Source organism: Labeo rohita, chromosome 5, assembly GCF_022985175.1.
Source record: "Labeo rohita strain BAU-BD-2019 chromosome 5, IGBB_LRoh.1.0, whole genome shotgun sequence".
Lineage (NCBI taxonomy): Eukaryota > Metazoa > Chordata > Actinopteri > Cypriniformes > Cyprinidae > Labeo > Labeo rohita.
In genome coordinates, this window is record NC_066873.1 from 5,649,435 (window position 1) to 5,677,238 (window position 27,804).

A 27,804-nucleotide genomic window follows, 5' to 3' on the forward strand; every position below is an offset into this window, starting at 1 on the left:
CTGGGTTCAGCCCGTTAAAGGTTGATGTGCATCACTTAGACCAGCTCTTCCCAACTGCAGCGGATCTTTATGATGTTTTTTTATCATATTCTAGTGATATCTTCAGGTGCAAATGCTCAGTAAAACAAGTGCTGTCCTGCTACACATAATTAATGTGTGTTCTTGCATTACTATTGCATTAAAAACCTCAGCAATTAAAGGAAAAGTTTACTTCCAGAAGAAAAATTTACAGATAATTTCCTCACCCAAGATGTTCATGTCTTTCTTCAGTCGATAAGAAATTATGTTTCTTCAGGGGAAAAAAAAAAAAAATCAGGAATTATCTCCATATAATAGACTTCAACTGTGCCCCCAAGTTTCAAATTCCAAAACGTAGTTTAAAAAAGGAGCAGTGCAGTGCAATGGAAAAATGCACAAGGTCTTGAGATACATTTTTGACTTACTCATGCGCAAGACATCAAAAAATCAGGTAATAATTAAACGTTTTAGTGAAATCTGTCTAACATTCATACTTAACTCTGCACAATTTACAGTGTGCTTGCTGTAAATTACAGTGTAATGCTGCAGTTCCCTGATTCAATTATATATTATTATACAAAAATAATATAGCTCTAAACATAAGTATCAGTAACATAAGTATAAGTAACATATGTTTTAATTTATTCATTTTTACTCAGCACTGCAGTGCACTTTTCATGGAAACTTATCTACATTTTAAAGCAGATGCTTTTGGCTGTTTTTTTTTTTTTTTTTTTTTTTTTTTTTTTTTTCCCTTTATAACATTCCACCTTAACATTTCAGGACCCAGTTTATGGTTGGGCCCCTCTCTGACCACAATAGTGGACAAAGGTTTGCTGCATTTTGAATGGGTCTTGATGAACTAATATAATCAAGCTGTCCAATGGCATCAGATAAAGATGCTAGGACAGCAGCCAGACACCTCTTAGAGGGCAAGAAGACAACCTTTGGTACAAATCCTGGGAAGGACAGGACTTCTCATAGGACAAAATGCAGTTTCTGCCCTTAACCCACCAATAGACTGCTTTCGTAGGGTTCTGGCCTGTGACTGCCATAAAAATTATTTAGAATCTCCAGGATGCAGCAGCAGTGGGTGAAACAAAGAGAAATCACGTAGATCCACCCAAATGCACTCAGAACTATGTTTTCATACCTTAAACTTACACAAACTACAACACACCCATCTTATACTTATTATGAGAAATAAGCATTTTCAATGACAGCAATGTGTAGTGCAACATCTTACACAAACTCGGCTGTTAATGGTCAAATGGATGCATGCATGACATGTCAATCTTTTTCCGTCATGTTTGGAATTATAGCACTCGTAACATTGCCAAATGTATTCTGGTCATCATTTGGTAAGTGAATATTGCCCTGATGGAAACTTCACAATCACAGCCTGGAAATGGAGAAGCACCAAATTGCAATCTCCTCCTCATTGGAAAGGGATAAAGGTACCCGTCCAAAAAACACACCTCATTCTGAGTTTTCAGCCTGTGATGGTGAGACTGCAACAGATTAACCAATTCTGGGTCTCCGACCTGCATGGTAGGAGATATTAACAGAAACACCAAGTTCTAGATTCCTATCCAGAGAGACAATAACAGATACACTGGTTCAGAGTCTCGGTCCTGTAAGGAGAGAGAAAGAAACAGATCGGCAACAATTTGAGTCTCCGGCCTGCAAGAGACAATAGAAGATATACCGTTCTGAGTCTCCGGCACATCTACTGAGACACTAACAGAAACAGACATTCCACATTCTGATTCTCCAGCGTTTGAGGCAGCAACAGATACAACCATGTTCTGAGCCTCCAGCCTGTAAGGAAAGTCTTTGTTCAGAGTCTTTGTACGGCAAGATGCAGCACGTCCTGTGTCTCCATTCTAGAGAGACAAAGCAGATTGACCAAGTTTTGAGTTTGTAGCCCAGAGAGGCAGAAGACACACAGATATTTGAAACAAGGTAAAGCTCTGGTGAGCAAACCTTCACTTCAAGGTTCCTTTGCTTGCATATTCCAGACTAAGAACCAGGGCCACATCTGTGTGTTCCAAATTTTAGGACCCTTTGATGCTCCAGGAGATCAGCATCCTATCCTGTTCAAGGCTGTTAAAATGGATTCCTGCCCCTTTCCCCACTGCATGGCACAGTGGAAGAAATCACCACCACCAGACTGCTCACTCAAGCATGGGGAATGTAAATATCACCTGTAAATAATAACAGTATGATTCTCTATTTTATATTAGGTATAATATAGCTGACTGCAGTTTATAACAAATAATAGCTCATCTATTTGTTTGAGTTTTGTTTGAGTAAAGTTTACATTAATGCTACCTTTGCATTGGTTCTACCCCAATGAAATGTATGCATATGCATGCATGTTATCTGTTAGTACGTTTAAAGATATATTTAAAGATATAATATATGAAGATCTTCCTCAGTATTTTCTCCAATAATATATCAAATATATAAGATATATAAAATATCTTAACTTCCTTAAATCAAGATACATTTACTTGAGAAGCAAAACACAGATATAAAGTCTTATGAAACTGCAAAATTAATTAAGTTTATAATTAAAACAAGAACAAATACACAAAGGGGTCAGAAAATTAATCTTGTTTTCCCTTAGAAATTATTTTTATTTTTAGAGGTTTTTTTTCTGACCCTGTTGACAGATATGTGTTCTTGTTATAATCATAGCCTCACTTCATTCTTACAAATTTCTCAAAATGAAACAAAACAAAAAGTCTTTTGTTTCTTAATTTAGCCATTTTGCTACTTCAGTAAATGTCAAATAAATTAAAAAGTAATGGAGATGTTTTGCTAATACAAGACACTTACATTTAGAGACCATATTGAAGCATTGTGTTTCCTTCAATGTATCCTTTAAATTTTCATTACTTGGTCATAAAATGTATTTAAAAAGTAATAACTGTACCTTCATAAATCCTGCAGAAACCCTGTTCTAACGGCATTCTATATCACACAATGAAAGTGTGCACTATAAAGATGCACACTTTGCACTATTTTTGTTTTCTTTTTTACAAAGTGAATGTCAGCCTGCACATCAAAACAGCAATTATGATATTGTCGTAGACAATACATACCACACCCCCCTAGGAAGGTCTATTAAATGTAATGATATAGGTGTAAACAGTGGTCACGTGATGATGATTTGCCAGGCACAGTCTCAGGCATAGTGACAGGCACACTAACCAGCATGAATGGCCAATTCAAAAGTTTTAGAGCAGCACAACATGAATTCCCTCATTTGAAAAGGGTGCTGTAATTATGAGAATTTGTTTCCAGGCACTGTTTGTTGAAGAGATTGTGTGGGAAGTTTATATAAGCTCAAAGCGCTGCAGTGGAGTACGATCCGTCTGATTCCACACTGCGGCCTTGTCCTTCGGTGCTCATCTGAAGGCATCGCGGTAGCGCACACAGAAGAGAAGATATCTTACATTGAGTACAGAGAAGGCAGAGTAGCAGGTTTTCAGGGGAAAAAAAGAGATTGCGATGAGCTTTTTTGAAATAGTCTGGATAATTGCTCTCTCTTCAACAACAGGCCGTCTATCAAAGTGAAACTCTTAGGAGACAATCTCTCATCCGCCCTGACTGTTCAAGCACTGAAGAGCTTCTGTACTTTCAAATTTTGATTTCATTGGGGTTGCTCTGCCTGCATAGTTCTATTATTACTATGCATACCTGGTATTCTAAGGTTTAAACTAATGTTGTTTGTGCTAATGATACCATAAGTCATGTGTCATAGTGACAGGGCCTAAACTCAACACTTACCAATAGAGGTTGACCGATATTGGATTTTACAGATACTGATAACTAGGTTGGACCACACTGGCCAATACCGATTAATTGACCGATAGTTTTTAAAATGGATACTGAACAGAAAATAAATTGTGCTCTGCTATTCAAAACAAAAAAAAAAGTAGCCTACTGAACCATACTTTGTGAATTAATAAAAATATTATTATTAATTATATATTGTTTATTACAGTTAGTTAATTGTTCATTAATGTTAACAAAAGCAACTAAATTTTGTTAAATATATCAGTAAATGCTGAAATCAACACACTCTAACAAGGAACAATACTTGTATTCTACAGCTTTTATCAGTCTTAATGTTACAAATGGACTCATATTGTAAAGTGTTACCATTACATCAACGATCAAGCTAAAGATGGCCATCTTTAAATATCTACACAAAGGCCACAGTATTGAAATTGCATACATATGGATATTGTGTACTTTCACAATTTAACTGCTTCTATTCTAGAACATGTGTGGTTATCTAATCAAAATATTAAAAAAATGTTAGTCACACAAGCATGTGTGCCATGCTGCTCCCTAGTTTCCAGTCACCGTATTAGGAATTGCAATTAGGAATTGCAATTAGTGTGGCAATTTTTTAACACCAAAAAAAATCCTAAACCGGTGATGAAAAATACCGATTTCTATTAAGTACGATATTGGTGAGCTTAGGTTCTAAACTCAACACTTGCTGATTGTCATGCCCATGAACTTTCTATGTGTGTTTTTCTTCCCATGTGTTCCGATACCTAGTTTTCCTTTTTTGTCTGATTAGTCACGTGTTTCACCTGTGTCTCGCTGGTTACCCATCATTCAGCAGTGTATTTAAAGTGTGGTCTGCCTCTTGTTTTCTGTCCAGTGTTACCATTACATCAACAATTAGCTAAAGATGGCCATATTTAAATATCTACACAAAGGCCACAGTATTGAAATTGCGTATATATGGATATTGTGTACTTTCACAATTTAACTGTTTCTATTCTAGAACATTTGTGGTTATCTAATCAAATATGTTAGTCACACAATGGGGCAAAAGTGCAGCGTAGCGTCTAGAAGATCACACACTGGATGCGCCGCATTCAATTCAAGTGGCGGTCTACAAGACTTTATTTGATCACCAAATGGGCAAAAGTATACTGCTGTCCTTTCTCCACTAGTGCAGCATCAACAAATTAATCGTTTAGTAATGACATGAAAACATACACTATAGTATACTGTACACACCATTTCATTGTCGATGTTTTAAATATGCCTTTGAAGTGTCCTGCTCTGTGCAGCGCTCAGTGTCATGTGTCTAAACAAACGACATGTGCTGTCAGTGAGGCCGCTCTCGTGCTGTATAACAAAGACTATAGGGACTTTGCTGTATAATGACGACCTTCTCAGCCGCTGCAGCAACGGACCCAACCCAGAAAAAACAATCAGCATGGATTTTTGCAGATAACCGATAGTTCTGTCAATCAACTATCGGTGCCGATTAATTGGCAAAACCGATACGTCGGTCGGGCCTCTACTTACCAAGTGCCATGCTGCTTATTAGTTTCCAGTCACCGTATTAGGAATTGCAATTATTGTGGCAATTTCTTTAACACCAAAAAGTGTTAAAGAAATTAAACTGTTTTTTATGATTATCCCTCATCTCCTTGTCTACTCGTTCCTAGCTCCTCACAGTAGACACCCTGACACTGGGTGAGCGGGTCACAAACTAACGCGGGGTTAATTGTAACACACGTCGTTTAAATATTTCCACACACCCTAGCATAACAAAATTTATGGTATTTACTAGTTGCCATAGCAACACTATACAGAGAAAAAAGTGCGCCAAAATTCAAAAGCCTTTTCATGATATCGCTGAATGTTTATTTTACCATATTAAAAGTAATTATAAAAAAAAAGTGACATATTTGTACAAGTGTGCAATTAACGTGGATACAAAATTATACTCTGAACCCCACATGGATTTACACAAACTGAGAAATTCAAAAAGTGTTAGGTTGTGCCCCGCGCTTCCCTACACTACTTTTGTTATTTATGCCAAAGAAAGATATGTTAAATTGAAAGAGTATTATATGTAGTTTCAGATTCACTCACTTAAATGTATTTATTTATTTATTTGCCATTGTTAAATACTACAACACAGTGAGGTAACACTTTGAGTATCAATTCTCACTAGTTGATTATTAGCAAGCATATTACTAGCATATTGGCTGTTTATTAGTACTTATAAAGCACATATTATATTACAGGGTTGTTGAATGCTTAAATCTGATTGGCTGACCAACGTTCTGAAGGTATGCATTATTTTCAGGGAAACGCATGGCAAACGTAGTTCCAGGCAGCTACTGACCGCATTACATGTGTAAGGCCACATGTGTATATAACGCCACATGATTTAAGTTATTTCAAAGGTCCTTACAGCAAAATATCTAAAACCCACAACGATGCTGGCCAAACAAATAAATTGAATAAATAATTGGATAAAAATTATAGATTTTTCCATGTTTCTGCCACAAAATGACATTTTATGTACGAAAAGCACATACTCTATTTCTCCTACTCTCTCTCCCTTACAGACGCACACACATTCAGTTTGCACAAACGTGCTAATGTTGTTAGTGCTGCTCTGACGATTAACAACTTAAAAACTACATGACATTTCTCACAAGCGAGGTGTTTCACTATTAGCAGAGACACTGCTGCTGATCACTTTTGAGAGATGCACGGTCTCAGAGGTAATTCACCAGCTCTCGCTCTCTCCCTCTCTCTCTCTCTCTCTGTCTGTCTGTCTTTCCATCTGTCTGCTTGTCTGTCTGTCTGTCTAAACTTTAATTATTAACTGCTATCAACGACTCAAGCATTGTTACTATATCTAAAATGACGTTTTAGAATTAGCAGCGGAGGCATTGGATGAGCTGCATAAGAAATTAATCCTACTCACAACAGCGTTTTTAGGACAAAAAACCGGATGAATGTCTTGAAATATATCATCTGACCGCTTCGCGTCGTGGCCGCATCACCACCTGGGGTGTGCATTATTTTCTAAGAATCCAATGGCCTGTGGTCAATTATTCTTTACTTAATGCCTTAATCTGCATGGCCATATTTTAGATTCTTACCCCATAACTAAAATTAACAATTACCTTACTAACTATTAATAAGCAGCAAACTATTAATAAGCATGTCCTGTTTTTGTGTTTGTTTTCTATAAAACTCTCTGTGGCAACATGTACGGTATGAGATATTCCTCTCATTAACCCTATAAAGCCTGTATCATATTTGATAACAGCATGATCAAAAACAATCTACAACATGCCTTCTGTCATCTGACTGATAGTTAATCATTTTTAGGCAAATAAAAAACGGTGTATGTAAACCGTCTTGACATAAAGACACTTGACGTTGTGTGTCATTGCTACTTGTAGGTAAATATTAAATAAATAGCACCATACAGATCTTTAGTATAAATGTGTAATTGAGATTTTTTTTTTTCATCTCGTATTTGAAATAGTCCTAACACAGGGACTAAATGAACATGTTTTGACAGCTGTTGAGAAGTGAGTGAGCTCAGCTAATTAATGTAACAGATGATTCATAAGCATCTGTGACTGTAATAGTTGCATAAATGTGTGTTTCGTACAATGACTGACCTGAATGGCTTTTTTTAGCTGATAAATATAGAAGTGACGTCTCTGTGCGAGACGCTGACAGCCTTCTGCCCTTAACTGGATCGCTGTCATGTCGGGTTAGAGAACATGTGTGAACTGTCATCATTAACCACTGATGTGTGATAGCCATTTAGGAATATAGTGAGAAATGCATATATATAGCCAGTCCCAGCAAGATTACATGGGACATTTTTTTCAGATTTTTTTGCAGCCTAAAATGACCAAATTTCCTGCGGATTTTCTCAAAAACCGTGTCAGCATTTGCAGCATTTTTTGTGTTGCTTTGTACTGAAAACACACTGAAATTATAATGTACTTATGTACTGTAATTACAGTACAATTACCTGTAAATGTCTTTGCACATAATTACTGAAATTGTGATCCTGGTCCCCCATGCACAAGGCAATGGTGACTCCAGCATAGAAATACTAATTCTGCTTGGTTGAAAATGCAGCATTGTAAATTAGACAAATATGCAAGCTTGATTGTTTGCATTTAATTTCTGCACAATCACAAAATTCTGGAGGTACTGTATGGTGCAATTAATATAATTAAACATAAAGGACGTTGAGATCACACTAAATGATCATACTGTCATTTTTAGTCTATTATTTATTTACACCAATTACAGAACATGATTAGTTTTATAACAACTTTTCACTTAAAAAATAAAAAAATAATTAAAAAAAATCAATTAACAACTAAATTATTTATGCCTGACTCAGAATAGTGTGAAAATTTATTTTGGAGAATTTTAGTGTTGATTAATGTTAATGAAAATCGTATCGAGGTCACAACTGTCAGTGGTTCATGAGCTAAACAGTACATTAAGAAGTAAGCACTTCTGTACTTTTATGCATGTATAATTTTAGTGGAGTAACATTTCATATAGAGTTTCAATACTTTGAAATTAAATGCTTTTGTGTTCTCAACCAACACTGCAAATCCGAATGATTTATTGTTGTAGTAAATGATAAAAATTGTAGTATTAATAGCTTACACTATATGTATTTTTAACATTCAGTAATTTTGTTACAGCTAATCGTAAAAACACACAGCACTAATGTACTTTAGTAACACGTGATGCATTAATTTCCTTAAAATCTCCCTGACAACAGGATCAGGTTTGTCCATGCATAGCATGCAGTGAAACAGGTAAAGCTGCGGCTGTAAATATATTTGTGAGAAGACGTTTTCTCCTGACCTTCAGTTCTCGAGCAGAGAGATGGTTACCTCATATATACTAGATTTCATTTCTATAATGCATTTCGTGTATATCATGGTTTTATGTATTTCCTCGAAAGCTTGTTATTTCCCACAGGAAGCCTTTTAAGCTCATTCACAGTCGAAGATTGTTGACAGTGTGATGGAAGTTTAAATTCTACAACTAATAATTAATAAAATAAATGAATAATATAAGAAATAATTTAAAAATAATATATATATATATATATATATATATACTGTAGTTTGCGTCAATCTATCAGTCATGAAAACTTTTTCAACCAACAAACTACACTAAGTATAAATTAGGAGTTTAATAAGTTGTAGCTTGCACCCCGTACATTGCTTCCAACCGAAGCCTTCCCGGCTTGAACTGTCCAAACTGCTTGAACTGTCTGAACCGCCGAACATCGCCCGAACATCGCCCGAACTTCTTGAAACACCGAACTGCTGGAACAGCTTGAAACACTCTGACAGGGTAAACCAATTGAGACGCTCGAAACAACAGAAACACTTCGCCAGCGTTAACCTGAGTTCACAACCCTCGACCAGCAAGGTGTTCTTGCCATCCAGAACTCTCCAGAACCCACTAACAGCTTTGTGATTCTGCCGTGTGAACTCAGTCTCTCAGCCGAACTCCAGGAGTATCATCCGCGTAACTAGGCAACCAGCGTCCGAAGACTCATCCAGCCTTTCCAACTGTCCAATCTCACCAAAGGCCTCCCAAAGACGTCATCCAAAAAACGAGAGGCAACCAAGCAGACCTGGTGTGATTCCTTCTGCTAAGACAAGCCCATCAAGGAAAACCCGTTTCGGCCCAAACGCAAGTAAAACAAGGTCTCCTTAATCTCTTGCAGAACTGGTGCTAAATCTCCTTAAGCAGCTAAAAGTCAAATCTTTGCTTTTGTGGTCTCCTCAGGTTGTGATTTAAGAACTAGTAGCAGATACTAGACATTTTAGGATTCCATTCAAACTCTGTAATTCTCATTCCTTGAACCATATGCATGTATGAGTGTGTGTATGTGTGTGTGTGTATTTTAGTAGTTTAGTTCATGTATCTTAGAGTAGTTCAATAAATTCTTGTTTCATTGGAAAGAACATTGTCTGGTCTTTTCTATGTTCATGAAGTTACTGCATGTGCCCAGATTTTGCTACCTAGCTCACAGTAACAACCTACTACTTTGTTTATATTATAATCCGATGGCGACGGAAATAATATAAACACCCAGAATTGGTAAGATATACTAAGTTAAACTTTTCACTGGACAAACAGTTAATAAAGTGTAAACTATTAATTCTGAATTAGTTAATCAAGTCGATTCTGAATCCTTTGGATTTGATTCCCAATCGAATCATTTAAATTTGAAGTAAGATATTGCTTTACTGTCATTAGTGCAGTCATTGCTTATATGGTCAATGTAGTGGATGTGTTTATATAGCCAAATACTACCAAACCATGAGCGCTACAAAAAACTTCACCAGAACAGAAACTCTTTTAAATGTCAAACATACTGTAACAGCATTAAACACTAGCAGGTCTTTCCTTTCAAAAACAATATGTGCAATACATTTAAGCATTCAGAATCTGTCCAGAATGGATTCAGGAGGTCGGTTTGACTGCACACAGAAGTGTAGGCGGTTGCGGTTTTAGTGTGAGATCAGACAGAAGTTGTGGGCGCTTTAGTCATTCTCTGTGAGGAGTCAGCAGATGCTGCGCTAAGAGTCTGGAGGGGCTCATTGAGGGACCATCTGCGATCATTTGTTCCTCTACATTAATGGTCTGTTTGCTGCTTCACGCGGTGAGTGTACAGCAATACATGTGCTAGGTGCTCCAGACACATCTATGAATACAAAAACACAAACCAGTTAAGTAGCTGACACAAATAGCTGCATGCATCAAACTCAGTCCTTTGAACTTTTGCTTTGTGTGATGAACAGAACTATGAATTAGGAATAAGCTCCTAATTTGCTGCTTATTAATAGTTAGTAAGATAGTTGTTAAGTTCAGGTATAGGAGAGGATTAATGGATCTAAAATATGGTCGTGCATCCTAATAACCATTAGGCCACGACTGCCCCCAAAATCAAAATACTGAGAAAATTGCCTTTAAAGTTATCCAAATGAAGTTCTTAACAATGCATATTACTAATCAAAAATTAAGTTTTGATATATTTACAGTAGGGAATTTACAAAATATCTTCATGGAACATGATCTTTGCTTAACATCCTAACAATTTTTGGTGTAAAAGAAAAATCGATAATTTTGACCCATACAATATATTGTTGACTATTGCTACAAATCGTGCTACTTATGACTAGTTTCGTGGTCCAGGGTCAAAAATGTGGATCATTTACTGTGAAACGAGATGCTGAAAACACTGGATCATGAACTACTCACATGTAAATGAACACAGTGCTGTTCTTCACTCTAAAACATGCAGCACATTTATTTTAATACATTTCAGCCTTTGTGATTTGATAATCGCTCTACGTTTTAGTTTTATTTTGATTAATCATGCAGCCCTACTCATATCTCATCTGCTCCAATCTCATCTTTAAAATGCAACAGTGAAATCGATGAGAAGTTAAATATGTCCAATGAGTGTCGAAATCCACAGTTTCACCACCGACTACCAGAGTTTGTTCACTGTGATTTACAGCAATAAGAACAAGAGTTGCTGAATGACACGAGGCAAAACTCATCAGATAAAGCACAAATCAGCGTAAAGCATTCAGCACTCTCCCACAGGCCAAACTCTCTCATTATCTGCCTGTCAATTACAAGCGTAACACTAGCGAGAGGCCGAGCGCAGAGTTCAGCCTCAAGGCGGAGATCAAATTAAGGATCAGTGGATATGTAAAATGCTTTAATGGAGACCCGCTATTCTAACCCGAGCCCTTTAGTGAAGAGATCCAAAGGCTTAGCAGCCTCACGGCTGCATTTAAAAAATGAGGATAAATTAGTAAAATCAGCGGAGAGGTTGGGGCTTGTCAATGGTGCTTTCACACGCCGTGCTTCCCTGAGCATCCCACTGTCAAGACCTGAAGACAGATCTGCAGCTATTACTGAGTTTAATTGAGTTTAATTAATCAGCCTTTCATGGTTTATTGGTCAGCATAAGGCAGTGCTTCTCAAGCGGTCTGATCTGAGGAGTCACGGACGACAAAGAGCACTACATGCAGATGATACAATGCAGCTGAACTGACCATTGTGAGTAGTTAAGGCAGGTATATCGTCTTTTAGAAAAGGGGAAAGAAACCCTTATGTCCAGTTTCATAGACAGTGCTTAGCCTAAGCCATAGGCCATAGTTCAACAAAGACATCAAGTAATTTTTATAAATGTGTCTTAAAAAAAAAAAAAAACATTACTGGTGTGCATCTTGAGATAAAAAACAAAGGCAATGATATATTTTAAGATCAGTCAGTGCAAGTTTCTTGTACTTGAAGCAGCTCAGACTTACATTTTAGTCTAGGACTAGGCTTAAGCCATGTCTGTGAAATTGGGGGTTAGTCTAATAAAAAAAGTCTATAATCCAATGAAACACTACATAACTAAACATGTTTTGCTGCAGATCAGTTAATATTAGTAAGAGCTCAAAAAACATGAACAAAACTACAGGAAGTCCATTTATTAAAGGTGCACTTGTAGAGTACTTAATATAACATTAATGGAATAAAAGGGCTCTTAAGCTTACTTAAAAAGAGACATTTTCATGATTATGTTCATAAACACACATAAGTACAGGTTTAAAAAGTGCAGTTTATAAAAATACTTTTTATTTTTAACTTATTTTGATGGGTTCATAACATACTCAAGTAGAGGAAGACGTACAACAGTAAATATTTCTAGATGCAGTTTATATTTTAAGAGATTCTGTGTTTTAAGTCCAATAAGAATTGAATAGAATAAAATTACTGTTCATCTAGTCTTTTAAGTCTTTAAATCTCTGTTGTTTAATTGCAATTAACATGCATTTAAGTGTCTGAAAACCTTACATTTATGTCACACAGATTTTACTTTGTTTCCACAAGGGATGACGACATGAAATTTCAAGACACATTTAGAAACCAACATTTTCCTATTCAGTCTTTTTCATGTTAAAAAATACTGCATGTCGTTTAGTCTGTGCAGTTCTTGGTAATACACTTCAGTGTTGGACTACAATGATGTTTTTGTATGATAAAGAGCAGGGCTGGTCTGCACTTGAGCAGCAGAAGGGCATAAGGTCTAGAAAGTGTCCTTCTTTCATGAAGGAAATGTAATTTTCCTGTAAACATGCTCATCAAATCCTGCATTTCTCTATTGATGAAAAAGCAGCGTTTTATCCCTCGCTATGTTTTGGTATTGAACGAGAGAGCCATTAAAGGAAGCTTTCAGAACAGGAACTCTATTCACTTTCGTTCAGAGGTCTGTGTCAATGTTGCCCTTCCTCTAACACAAGAACGCATGATTTCTACACAAAAGCGGCCGTACAATACGCACCCTCCTGCATTTCTCAGCTGTCTTTGTCCAAGAGAAGTTTTCACGTTGAGCGAGTTGGTTGGAAGAGAGGTGAACTTGAGCAATACATCTGAAATTATCATGATAAAGCAAATATTTACACAAAAATCCCCACCAGATCTGAAGCATAGCTTCCGCCAGTATGGAAATTATGCTTCAGATCTGAGTGATTTATCTAACTCTAGTCTTATCAGAATAAAGTCATTAGACTCAATGTTGGTTATCACCATATAAAAACACATTTGAGGAGCATCTGGGCGATTCCTCTGGGCTCACACACACATACAGTGGAGTAATGGCTTCTCTGGTCTCCTGATACATCATTAAATATTGTAAAAATGAGCCTTCACTATTTAAAACGCAGGCTGCAAATCTCTTTAATAATGCTCTGTATGGCCCTAACGAGCTGCAGGAGACAATGAAGCGATCACTTTAGCGCAGGGGCAGCACAAATCCTCCTCCGGTTGGTCACACGCCAGCTGAGATGTAATGTGTTATTAATGCGCCGTACACTGTGGATCCAGGATTTTATGAGTGAAGTGTTAATAAATTGCAGATGTATTAGCGGTAATGTTGCAGTATGATGTAATGACCAGGACGGAGCACTTGAGGACTGGATGAAAAAGTTGAAGGATCATTCTGGCTTTGATACAACTTCATGTTCAAGAGAAAAGCACCACAAATGTGAGTCATGCAACTCTATATTCTGGTCTTCTAAAGTCATGCAATAAGGTTACATGAGGATCAGATCAGTTGTTAAAGAGATGATGAACTGAGAAACCAAAATTGCATTGATCTTTTAACATATAGGAGGTCATTATACAATAAAAACATCCTGTAAGTTTCAGAACTCAAAACTTTGTCGTTAGTCTAAAAACAGCTTAAACTGAAGGGCAGTCATTCAAAATGACAGCTTTTGGAATCCTGTGTATGATGTAATAGATTGATTAAGCGCCGCCTCCGCAGAAGAAGACTGACATCGCTGCCTGTTTAGCCCCGCGCACCAATTGGCGCATAGTGTTTACGAGAAAGGCGAATACACAAGTCTACGCAGAAACTAAAAGATAAAGATGGCTCAGAAGACAACAAGACGCTGTGCAGTGCCAAGTTGTGGAAAAAAACTGTATTTACCTCGCCTATCTTCTGATCCCGTTAGGAAACACAATCCTGTGTAGTTGCTGATGCTCCCTAAAGCATGCAATCACTTTTGTATTTGTGCTGTTCATGATAATATTATAAGTGGACCTCAGAGAACAGTACAAAATAAAAAAAACAGAGGCAGTTCATGACCTTTTTAAAAATCTTCCTCTCAGATCTTACGTCTTCCTATTTATTTATTTATTTATTTATAACTATGATATCTTGGTTACATCAGAACCAATTATGTTTGACATCTGCTTGTCACTTTATTTGCCCTTTACAAAAATGTGTGTACAATCCAGGGGCCGGTTTTACTAAACGGCAAAATTAGCTTGAGAGCACAATTCCAAAATAGCGCACCAAAATCGTAACGTTATGGAATAAAATGTGAACCATGAAGAGATAATAATGACTGTCAAGCTTTGGGGGTGTTGATCGACTCCATGTTTTGATTATCACTCTGAATTCAATTCATAGTCTTTTTTGATCTTTTTGTTTAAAAAATAATTTCTTTTTTATTATTTATGAAATTTACCCTTATTTAATTAGTAAACTTTCAGTATACCTACAAGTTCACTTTTAGTATAGTTGCAGTACAAACTAAAACACAGATAAAAATTGTGATAATTGTGTACTTAAAGTTTACTACTTTTATACTTAAAGTATACCTAAATGTATATTTTTATATACTAGAAAGTGGGCCAATTTAGTCCCAAGGAGTATTAAAATAGTACAGTTACAAGTATACTACTAGTACACTGACATTTGTATACTTACTACATACAGTATACTTAATAATATACTTGAACTTTACTTAAGTATACTTGTAATGTGGAGAGGGAGACGAGAGGCGAGCAGATCCAAACGCAAAGCTTTATTCATTGGGCAAGACAAAGACATGGTTAAACAGGCAGAGTCAAACAGTAGCAAACAGGTATGTGGGGGCGAGACACAAGTGAAGCAGGCGTGGGTCGATCAGTAGCGAATATAATCCATAGAGCGAAGTAGAGGGGTAATCCGTACACTGAGCGAGAAGTCCAAGAGGCAGGCGGTGAGACAGACGAAACGAGATGGCCAGGCGAGAAAGCTAAACTAAGGGAACACGGGAGCTAGGAGACACGGGAACTAGGAAACACAGGAACTAGGAAACTAAGGGACAACTATGTAAAGGTTGCTAGCACTAGGAGAGCGCTAAACGCAACAAACACAGTTCTCCACTTTACAACTCCACAATACTCGGTGACCTACAGAGGGAAAGTTCGGGGCTTAAATAGCACTTCTGATTAGCCACAGGTGTTGGCGCAATCAGCGCAATGGGTGAGGTAGTCCGAGGTGCAGTGCAACAGTCTGTGTGAAGTGACAGAGCGAGAGCGACATCTGGTGGTGAGCAGACTGAAGGTTTCCAGACGCTCCATCCAACCAACAGTCCAGGGAAGCGGTGGGGCAGGGGTGAGACAGGGCGAGGGCTGGAGGGCCAGGTCCCTGCAGAGGACCAGGCGACTGAGGCAGGACCGGCGGAGCAGGAGCCCTCCAGGGTGGAGCAGGAGGCGGAGCAGGAGGCGCAGGAGCCCTTCAGGGCGGAGCAGGAGGCGCAGGAGCCCTCCAGGGCGGGGCAGGCACCCACGTCATGGCCTGGGACCTGGGGAGAACAGGGACAGAGGAGGCAGAGAGAACGACAAGGAGAGAGACAGAAAGTTCGTTGACGGCCTTCATGGCCATGAACTTGACTGGACTCGGAAACTTGACTGGACTTGGGAACAACAGCTGTAACTTGGCTTGACTCAGGAAATACAGCTATAACTTGACCTGTCTCGGAAAATACAGCTGTAACTTGGCTGGACTTGGAAACAACAGCTGTAACTTGACTTGACTCTGGAACAACAGCTGTAACTTTGCTTGGCTCAGGGGTGGCAGCTGTGACGTGACGGAGCACCGTTTTCGCCGCCATCTTGTGAACGGGCTCCGCCGTCGCCGCCATTACATGAGCGCGTAGGTTGATCAGCGGCGAACATAATCCATAGAGCGAAGCAGAGGGGTATCCATACAACGAGCGAGAAGTCCAAGAGGCAGGCGGCGAGACAGAAGGAACGAGATGGCCAGGTGAGAAAGCTAAACTAAGGGTACACGGGAACTAGGAAACACAGGAACTAGGAAACTAAGGGACGACTATGTAAAGGTTGCTAGCAATAGCTAGCTAGAAATAGCTTAAATAGCGCTTCTGATTGGCCACAGGTGTTGGCGCAATCAGCGCAATGGGTGATGGGAGAAGTAGTCCGAGGTGCAGTGCAACAGTCTGTGTGAAATGACAGAGCGAGAGCGACATCTGGTGGTGAGCAGACCGAAGGTCACCAACCAAATTAATGACAATAATTAATGAAATAAACTTGAAGTACACTTATTTATGGCAAGGGAAATTCTGCGGGTGATTTACTAACAATGTGCAAATTAAATAACACAGATGCAACATCTAATTTACATATCGACTGACGCAATATATCAAGTGCAGTGCAAATTAGCATAGTCACAAATAAAGAAATAAAGAAGCCACAGTATGTTGAAAAGAACCAGACGCCAACAAATAAAGGTTTTCTAGAAGTTTTGATAGACCTGGTATCGCAGCCATTTCAAGCGCAAAATAGTTCAAGACATGCTTTTTTTGGACGTTAAATTATGGCGCAAATGGCAGTAATTTGACGAGCGCAAACGTTAGTAAAACACACTGCGTGATTCAGCGTCTAAAAGAGAAACTCCTACAAATGCATATTCAATAAGGTCAGGCGCAAAATTTGTGTCTACACCTTCTCAGTGCTAATTCATCATTGCGCGTCTTTAGTAAAACCTGACAGTACAATTTTAACGCCAAAAGACCGTGTTAGTGAAACTGGCCCCAAAAATTTACCCAAAAATGAAAATCTCAAAATGAAACCCTCAGGCCATCCAAGGTGTGGATGAGTTTGTTTCTTCATCAGATTTGGAGAAATGTAGCATTCCATCACTTCTCACTAATGGGTCCTCTGCAGTAATGGCTACTGTCAGAATGAGAGTCCAAACAGCTGATAAAAAACATCAAAATAATCAACCAGTAATCCACACTACTCCAGTCCATCAACTGAAAAGTCCACTGACGAAAAGATGCATGTTTCCATCATTAAGATGTTTTTAACTTCAAGCTGTTGTTTCAGCTAAAATATGAGTCAATAATCCATGATAACACTTCCTCCAGTGAAAAAAAGTGATCTAGTCTGAATCAGGGGAGAAATATGCACAAACCAAGCACTGTTTACAAGTCAAAACAGGCCAAAACAGTTCTTAAAAAATATTTTGGGTGGATTTTGATTTGAGTTTTACCCTGGGGGACGCATTATTGGATTATTGACCCGTATTTTAGCCAGATGGAATGGTTTAAAGTTAAAAATGTCATTACGATTGATTTGTTTTCTTACAAACGCATAGCTTTTGGCTTTACACTTTGTTAATTGATGGACTGGATTAATATGGATTATTTGTGGATTATTTTGATGTTTTAATCAGATGCGTGGACTCTCATTCTGATGGCACCCATTCACTGCAGAAGATTGGGGAGTAAGTGGTGAAACGCTACATTTTCCTCTACATTTGGTGAATTGCTGAAAATGTTGAGGATTAAGATATTTACATCTATAAATACTTAACTCTGCTTGCACATGAACGCTACATCTAATTTGTCACATCCTATGACTATGTAAAGCTGGTAAATAAGGTGAAGATAACAAAAACACATGGCATAGCTATTGGTGATCATCAGACTAGAAAAGTCTTATTGCTAAAGGGTTATTTATACACTTTATAGCTCCAATAACACATTTCTATTTAGAATAATTAATATTCTTAGAGTTCTTAAACAAAAAATACAAGACATTGTAAATGTTTTAATGTGAATACAATATAAGTGAGAGACGAAAATGTGTTTTACTGGTAATTGACAACATGTCACAGAACGTATTAAATACACAGCATTTCTTTATATACAGAAAGAAAACGTAAAGGGAAAGCATTTGTCTATGTCAGGAAAAATGTCAGTATAACAGATTCTGTTTTCTTTTATCCAGACTCACTATGTCCCATTTATGCCGATCCTGCATGCAACTTTATTAAAAACTCACCAGAATTGATTTCCTTTTTATGAAAAACATATCTGTTTTTGTCAGCAGTTTATCATGGTTTGATCAGATCAAAACAAAGTTTTGTTGAACTATTTGTTTCTGTTTCTTTGTAACATTAACAGGTTGTGTCAGGTCAAAGTCAAAGAAACAAATAAAGAGATCAAGGCAAGTTACAAAGAGGCAAATAAGCTCTGTTTTGAAAATGTTTTGAGTGTATTTCATTAGCATCATAGTACTCAAAATGATCTAATTAGTATGCATAGGTATTTGTAGGCAAAGTGCAGTTTTAGCACACATACATATATACATAAACACTGAACGGTCACACAGGTCATGTTTCCCTACCAGCTTGCCTTCTGTGGGGTCGTGATAAGCAACATATACTTTGAGGGTGGAGGGAGACAGCCTTCACTCCAACCCCTGCTGCAGGAAGGAAAGCACAGTTCTGATCGAGCACTTATGGGAGTCCTCCCAGTGAGAAGAACACCAATCGACAAACAGGTTCCACTTCAAAGTGTAAGCGTGTCTTGTAGACGGTGCTCATGCCGAAGTGATGGTATCTGCTGCCTCCTGGGGTAGGTCACCTAGAACCTCTGCATCCCATCTAGGGACCAGACATGGAGTTTCCAGAGGTCCGGACATGGGTGCCTTAGAGTGCCCTGTCTCTGCCAGGGAGGGGCTGTCAAAAGAAGCATCTGTTTTGGGAACCAGGTCCGGCTGGGCCAATAGGGCACAACTAGCAAGACCTGCTCCTTGTGTCCCCAGTGTCTGTGCAAGTAGGCTCACTGGGGGTAATGCATATTTCACAGGCGCTGGGGCCTGCTATGTGCCAGTGCACCCATCCCAAGGGTTCCCTCGGTCAGGGAGTAAAACAGCTGGCAGTGAGAGGTTTTCAGAGAGGCAAACAGGTCTACCTGAGTGGCTCCGAAACTTCTCCAAATCAGCTGGACCGCCTAGGGTCTCCTGGAAGCACAGCGTGCAATAGCTCGACAAATGCACGAAGTGACCTCAGATGCTGCCAACTCCAGGCAGTTGATGTGCCAGTGCAGTTGGAGACCTGTCCAAACCACCACTGCCCATTGTACTTGGCCCCCATGGCCAGCCGGTGGCAGGCACATCTGTGAACACCACTGCATGCCTGGACACCTGTTCTAGGGGCACAGCAGCAAGGTAGAACACAGGGACCTGGCTCAGGGGGCTCCTGGGCAGACCGAAGTAGGATCTGGGTATGTGGTGCAACACTGACCTGATTCCATGGTTGGGCAGAAAGAACATAAGAAGGCCTGGTTGTGGTCTCAAACCACCCACTGCTGCTGCTTGTGATAAAGGAGGATGAGAGTGGTATGACTCTGCACTGTCCACTGACCTCTGTGCCCTCTTGGGACCCAAAGATAGAGGAAACTGCTCTTTCTTTGAATAGCTGGGTACCTCTGGCTATAGGGAAGAAAAAAACCAAAGATTCTCCACCCGGCACTCCTACGGAGGAGGGAGTCCCCTCCATCTCTGGGTTGCCCGTCTCAGGGCTTCTTACCTTTCTGCTTGCCGCCAGGCTTGGCATGGGCCTGGACAGGCTGGGCGCCCTGCCTGCGACCAGCTCAATGACACTGCTTGGATGGAAGCTGCAGACTGGGGTGCTGCAGCAGGGGGCAGGATGTTTTTAATCACCTCCATCTGTTCTTATTGACTTTAGTTTTAGGTGTGGCCTCCCCTTATTGGTAATGTTGCTTCACCCAGAGCCAGGTGGTTGTAACAACCATCAATGTGGACATCACTCGACTCAGTCAGTTGCTGTACACAGTTCTTCTAGAACTGCTGGGTCATACTGGCTTTGGCTTGTTAGACCTGAAGCAACGCCATAGTGTGCCGGGCAGAGGTGGCTTCCTCACAGGCTGCGTAAGCACTGACAGACTAGGCGAATACTTACAGGCCTGTGAGGGGAGACACAGATTACCCCACCAGGTGGCTGCGTTGCCAAGACACAACTGAATTGCAACCAACTGCTCCACTGTTTCTGGCAGTAAAAGGTGCCATTCAGACCTAGTAGTATGAAAGAATGGTATGAATGGGACTGGGGTGGGACACTGAGAACCAGTGCAAACCAACCCGAGAAACCAATAATACATCCTCGAGGGCTCACGACACGTTGAAAGTTTCCACTCAACCTGACCCTCTCGGCGACCCAGGCAAGCACAGCCATCATCTCTGGAAGTCCTCACCGTAACCCTCAGACCACTCAGGCCACTACCCGAAGTTGACCTCTGCTGGCTTTTACCAGGAAGAGAGCTAGATTGAGGCAGAGGCAAAAGGAATTCACCTCTCTTGAGGTACTGGAGTCTTGTCTGCAACTCCGACATGGTCATCTTCCTGCAATGGCTATATGACTCATCCACAAAAGCCACCTCTGCGTGCTTGATATCTTATTGTGCGTGCAGGTTATATTTTATATTTATAAGTGCGCATTTGAAAATTTCCTTGATTTAACTTGACACTGAGTTATTTGAAAAGAAATGCACAGTGACATTGTTTATGATGACATCAGGAACTGATGAACTGGCCTTTTACTGGTTTACAGAGCCGAACTGTCCAGAACTGGTTCGTGGAAATTAATCAGACTTTGCACCACTACTTTTGCATATGGACACTGTCTGAATCGTTCCCTATTGCCTATATAGTGCATTACATGCCATCCATCACACAGGAAATGCTAAAACAAGTGACTGATTTCAGCCTCAACTTCAGTGTCTATCTATAGTGTAGAGGGTGGGACTGGGAAACTTTGGATTCTAGAAAAATTTGATTGGACAGAAGGTTTGATGAGAAGCTGAAATGCAGGGTGATGTCATCAAAATTGTTGATCCATATTGGCCAAAGCTAGAGACTGTAAGTTTTAAATGCTTTTTCTTGTTTTGTGAATTTTGTCATTATTTTGGAGCACGCTAGATAATAGATAACCTTAAGGCTAACAGACTCATACTAAAAGCCAAAAAACCTTAATTTTGATTTCATGGGGACTTTAACACCATGATTATTACTAGACTCTACAGACCTTTTCATGAGCTGTGATGATGTGCTTCCACAGTTATTACTTTAAATCTAGCAAAGATTTTTATATTTTCATTAAAAATATAATGTACATTTATTATACTATACTTTTTGTTTTATGGCTTTGGCATTAATATATATATATATATATATATATATATATATATATATATATATATATATATATATATATGCCAAAAGTATTCAATGCCTTGACTCGCATATGAAATTAAGTGACATCCCATTCCTAATCTATAGGGTTCAATATGACGTCGGTCCACCCTTTGCAGTTATAACAGCTTCAACTCTTCTGGGAAGGCTGTCCACAAGGTTTAGGAGTGTGTTTATGGGAATTTTTGACCATTCTTCCAGAAGCACATTTGTGAGGTCACACACTGATGTTCAACGAGAAAGTCTGGCTCTCAGTCTCTGCTCTAATTCATCTCAAAGGTGTTCTATCGGGTTGAGGTCAGGACTCTGTGCAGGCCAGTCAAGTTCATCCACACCAGACTCTGTCATCCATGTCTTTATGGACCTTGCTTTGTGCAGTAGTGCACAGGCATGTTGGAAGAGGAAGGGGCCAGCTCCAAACTGTTCCCACAAAGTTGGGAGCATGGAATTGTCCGCGGTTGCACGCCTAGAGTTTGAGCTCTGTCGAGTTAATTTCTTATTGTCTGTTTTTCAATTCAAAATCAATTTTATACACCATCATTCTCGTTTCTTATAACGTGTGAATATACCCCCTATTGTATTCTACAACTAAAACATCCGGATTGCTTTGTTATCACTAGTTTTGTTTTGATTTCCCGAGTTGCTAGCTTATAGCCCGTTAGCAGCACCAGTGTGGTTGCCGCTAATCCTGCTTGCTTTGTTTACACACTGCTTACACACATTTCCATTGTTTACTCACTGTTACTTGCTTTAATGGCGAATTTGTGTCCACCTTTGAGTGCAGGTGAGGACACGTTCGAGCTGCACTCGTTGCAGCTCGAGCTGGAGGCCGTGGAGAAGCAGATCCAGGAGCTGTTGGTGAGGCAGACGGAGCTGAGAGAGCGGAGGGCCGCTCTGGAATCCTCCCGGGTGAGTAACGTTATACAGCGCGATACTAACACTCTGACCACCTCTACTCCGTGTGCTTCTCTGCACAGCTCCCGTGCACCCTGGACGCGATCTTCCCAGATGTCCTTCACTCCGGCGCCGGGACACCACGGACCCTGGGTGCAGCAGCAGCGGAAGACGCGAGCCAGGCCCCGGCCGAGGACCTCGCCCCCTCCGCCGCCTCCGGTCTTCGAGATCTCCACCCGGAACCGCTTCGCTCCCCTCTCCGCGAGACGGAACGCGACGCTGTGATCGTCGGAGACTCCATTGTCCGGTACGTACGTGCTACTTTAGCTAAAGGTAAAGTCCACACCCACTGTTTTCCTGGTGCTCGCGTTCTCGATGTTTCTGCGCAGATACCCGCAATCCTGAAGGACGGCGAGAGCGTCGGCGCGATCGTCCTGCACGCGGGGGGTGAACGACACCAGGCTGCGGCAGACGGAGGTTCTGAAGAGGGACTTCAGCAGCCTGATCGAGACGGTTCGCAGCACGTCGCCCACAACGAGGATCATCGTGTCAGGACCGCTTCCCACGTATCGACGTGGGCACGAAAGGTTCAGTAGACTCCTTGCTCTAAATGAATGGTTATTGACATGGTGTAAAGAACAGAAACTGCTCTTTGTTAATAATTGGAATCTTTTCTGGGAGCGTCCTAGGCTTTTCCGTGCGGATGGCCTGCACCCCAGCAGAGTCGGAGCGGAACTGCTGTCGGACAACATCTCCAGGACGCTACGCTCCATTTGACTAGTAAGTACATTCTCAAATGATTGCTACGATGGCTTTTGTTCTGAACGCTTAAATGATAGTAGTTGCACTGTCCAATCTATAAAGACTATGTCTGTTCCTCGAATAGTGAGGTCAAAACATAAATTTAATGCAGGATCTAGAAAAATCTGATCGTAATTAAACCAGAAAAAAAAATAAAAAATACACGAACAGAAACCATTTTTAAAGCTTGGGCTCCTAAACATTAGATCACTTGCACCCAAAGCAGTTATTGTGAATGAAATGATCACAGATAATAGTTTTGATGTACTCTGCTTAACCGAAACCTGGCTAAAACCTAATGATTATATTGGTCTAAATGGGTCTACTCCACCAAACTACTATTATAAGCATGAGCCCCGTCAGAGTGGTCGTGGTGGTGGTGTTGCAACAATATATAGTGATATTTTCAGTGTTACTCAGAAAACAGGATACAGGTTTACTTCATTTGAAATACTTTTGCTTAATGTTACTCTGCCAGATATGCAAAAGAAATCTCTCCTATCTCTTGTTTTAGCTACTGTGTATAGACCGCCAGGGCCGTATACAGATTTCCTAAAAGAATTTGCAGAATTCCTTTCAGAACTATTGGTTAATTTTGATAAAGTGCTAATTGTCGGAGATTTTAACATTCACGTTGATAATACAAATGATGCGTTAGGAGGATGCGTTTACTGACCTAATAAACTCTTTTGGAGTCAAGCAAAATGTCACTGGGCCCACTCATCGTTTTAATCATACGCTAGATTTAATTATATCGCATGGAATTGATCTTACTGATATAGATATCGTACCTCAAAGTGATGATGTTTCTGACCATTTCCTTGTATCGTGCATGCTGCGTATCACTGATATTAACTGTATGGCTCCGCGTTATCGTCTTGGCAGAACTATTGTTCCAGCCACCAAAGATAGATTTACAAATAACCTGCCTGATTTATCTCAACTGCTCTGTGTACCCCTTAATACACAGGATCTAGACAAAATGACTAGCAATATGGGCACCATCTTCTCCGATACGTTAGAAGCTGTTGCCCCCATCAAATTGAAAAAAGTTAGAGAAAAACGTATTGCGCCATGGTACAACAGTAATACCCATTCCCTCAAAAAAGAAACTCGCAATCTTGAGCGCAAATGGAGAAAAACTAACTTGGAAGTTTTTAGAATTGCATGGAAAAACTGTATGTCCAGATATAGACAGGCTTTAAAAGCTGCTAGGGCTGAGCATTTCCGCGAACTCATAGAAAATAACCAAAACAATCCTAGGTTTTTATTTAGCACAGTGGCTAGATTAACAAATAACCAGACGCCACCTGATCTAAATATTCCTTTACAGTTTAATAGCAATGACTTTATGAATTTCTTCACTGATAAAATAGATAACATCAGAAATGCAATAACCAATGTAGATTATACTGCATCTAATATGTCAACTTCTTTCGTCGCACCCAAAGAAAAACTGCAGTACTTTACCGCTATAGGACAGGAAGAGTTAAATAAACTCATCACTGTGTCTAAACCAACAACATGCCTATTAGATCCCGTACCCACTAAATTACTAAAAGAATTGTTACCTGTGGCAGAAGAACCGCTTCTCAATATTATCAACTCATCGTTATCTTTAGGTCACGTCCCTAAACCATTCAAGCTGGCGGTTATTAAGCCTCTTATTAAGAAACCACAACTAGACCCTAGTGAACTGGCAAATTATAGACCCATTTCTAATCTTCCATTTATGTCTAAAATTTTAGAGAAAGTTATATCTGTTCAACTGTGCTCATTCTTGCAAAAAAATGATATCTATGAAGAATTTCAGTCAGGCTTCAGGCCCCATCACAGCACAGAAACTGCACTTGTTAAAATCACTAATGACTTGCTTCTTGCGTCAGACCAAGGCTGCATCTCACTGCTAGTTTTACTTGATCTTAGTGCTGCGTTCGACACTATAGATCATGACATACTAATAGATCGACTACAAAATTATGCAGGTATCCAAGGGCAGGCTTTAAAATGGTTTAGATCCTACCTGTCTGATCGCTACCACTTTGTTTATTTAAATGGGGAGTCATCTCAGTTATCACCAGTAAAGTATGGAGTGCCACAAGGATCTGTTCTAGGTCCTCTACTATTTTCAATATACATGCTGCCCCTTGGTAATATTATTAGAAAACACGGGGATTAGTTTCCATTGTTATGCTGATGATACTCAACTATATATCTCAACAAGACCAGATGAAACTTCTGAATTATCAAAGTTAACAGAGTGCGTTAAAAATGTAAAAGATTGGATGACCAACAATTTTCTGCTATTAAATTCAGATAAGACAGAGATATTACTTATTGGACCTAAAAACAATACACAGAATCTTTTGACTTACAATTTACAGCTAGACGGATGTACTGTTACTTCCACTACAGTCAAAAGCCTGGGTGTTATATTAGACAGCAACTTGTCTTTTGAAAATCATATTTCTCATGTTACAAAAACAGCATTCTTCCATCTTAGAAACATTGCCAAGCTGCGAAACATGTTACCTGTTTCTGATGCAGAAAAGCTAGTTCACGCATTCATGACCTCTAGACTGGACTATTGTAATGCACTACTAGGTGGTTGTCCTGCATCTTCAATAAACAAGCTACAGATAGTCCAAAATGCAGCTGCTAGAGTCCTTACCAGGTCAAGAAAATATGATCATATTACCCCAATTTTAAAGTCTCTGCACTGGCTACCTATTAGGTTCCGCATCAGCTACAAAATAGCACTTCTTACCTATAAGGCACTTAACGGTTTAGCTCCTGCGTACCTAACTAGTCTTCTACCACGCTACAATCCATCACGCTCCCTAAGGTCACAAAACTCTGGACTGTTGGTAGTACCTAGGATAGCAAAGTCCACTAAAGGAGGTAGAGCTTTTTCACATTTGGCACCCAAACTCTGGAACAGCCTTCCTGATAACGTTCGGGGTTCGGACACACTCTCTCTGTTTAAATCTAGATTAAAGACTCATCTTTTTAGCCAAGCATTCAAATAATGCATCTCATAAACTTTTTCTGCAGCTATATCTGATCAAATGTTCATTATCAATCTTTTAGCTCTGGTTAACAAACCTTCCTTTTCTTAGTTTGAACAGCAGCTACGCTAATTATGTTCCTATTTGTTCTCTGTTTTTGCCATGGGATTGACATCCCATGGTAACTAGGAATTCACAAGCTCCAGTCTGGATCCAGAACACTTAAGAAAAGATGATGCCAACCCCACAGAGGACTTCAGATGATGCCAACCCTGAAAACATATAGCACTACCGTATTCTGCTACTAATTTATAGTGTTCTTTGTCTGTTTGATTACGTCATTAATTGATCTTTACCACACATCTCTACCATATGTACATCACGTGCTTTACACCACTGCATCCGAAGCTTTGCATTGCACTAGGTGATGTATGGCTTCGATGCAGCTGCTCTGCCATGGAAACCCATTCCATGAAGCTCTCTGCGCACTGTTCTTGAGCTAATCTGAAGGCCACATGAAGTTTGGAGGTCTGTAGTGATTGACTCTGCAGAAAGTTGGCGACCTCTTCGCACTATGCGCCTCAGCATCCACTGACCCCGCTCCGTCAGTTTACGTGGCCTACCACTTCGTGGCTGAGTTGCTGTCGTTCCCAAACGCTTCCACGTTCTTATAATACAGCTGACAGTTGACTGTGGAATATTTAGGAGCGAGGAAATTTCACGACTAGACTTGTTGCACAGGTGGCATCCTATCAGTTTCACGCTGGAATTCACTGAGCTCCTGAGAGCGACCCATATATATATATATATATATATATATATATATATATATATGCCTATATATATATATATATATATATTTTTTTTTTTTTTTTTAATAAAATAAAATAAAAATACAGCAACCAAGTGAGAAAATTGACATCTTTATCTCTTCTGACTGCTGTAATCAATCTTTTCTCTCTTGTAGTTTCTGTTCACCCAACTATGATAACTTCTGCTTCTGAGAACCCCAGAAATGAGAAAAGACAGCCCTAAAAATCTGCATTCACATCACCGTTGGACCAGGTCTATAGGGAGCAATGTCACAGACACACGCTCTATTTATCTTGACCTTTCACACTTAAGCCAACAAATGTTTCTCTTGAAACGCCTCTGTGTGTGGTGAAACTATCCAGCCAAACCATAACCTACTGACCGCTCATACAAGCACATACTGTACAAGAGTTTACATTTTAAACAGCCTACTGACAATCAGTACAAGTACAAGTAAAAGTACCAATATAAAAATCTGCTCAAGTAAAAGTAAAAAGTAGCTAATTTTAAATTTACTCAGAGTAAAAATTACTTAGTTACATTTTAACAGTGGGAG

General features: G+C 39.6%; 1 protein-coding gene across 4 annotated transcripts in view; it reads left to right on the top strand.

Annotated features, from left to right (window-relative positions):
• Positions 1-22,439: 22,439 nt before the first annotated feature.
• LOC127165809 (uncharacterized) overlaps positions 22,440-27,804 on the top strand; it is a 9,647-nt gene continuing 4,282 nt past the window's right edge. The window contains exons 1-4 of one of the 4 annotated variants that reach the window (XM_051110718.1): positions 22,440-22,641; positions 22,710-23,213; positions 23,316-23,406; positions 26,625-26,715. In XM_051110718.1, coding sequence (XP_050966675.1) covers positions 22,486-22,641; positions 22,710-23,213; positions 23,316-23,406; positions 26,625-26,671 — 798 coding nt within the window. In that variant the 5' untranslated portion in view covers positions 22,440-22,485 and the 3' untranslated portion in view covers positions 26,672-26,715. Of the gene's footprint in view, positions 22,642-22,709; positions 23,214-23,315; positions 23,407-26,624; positions 26,799-27,804 lie in introns of those variants that run through there. The other 3 variants (XM_051110719.1, XM_051110720.1, XM_051110722.1) reach the window with 3 other exon arrangements.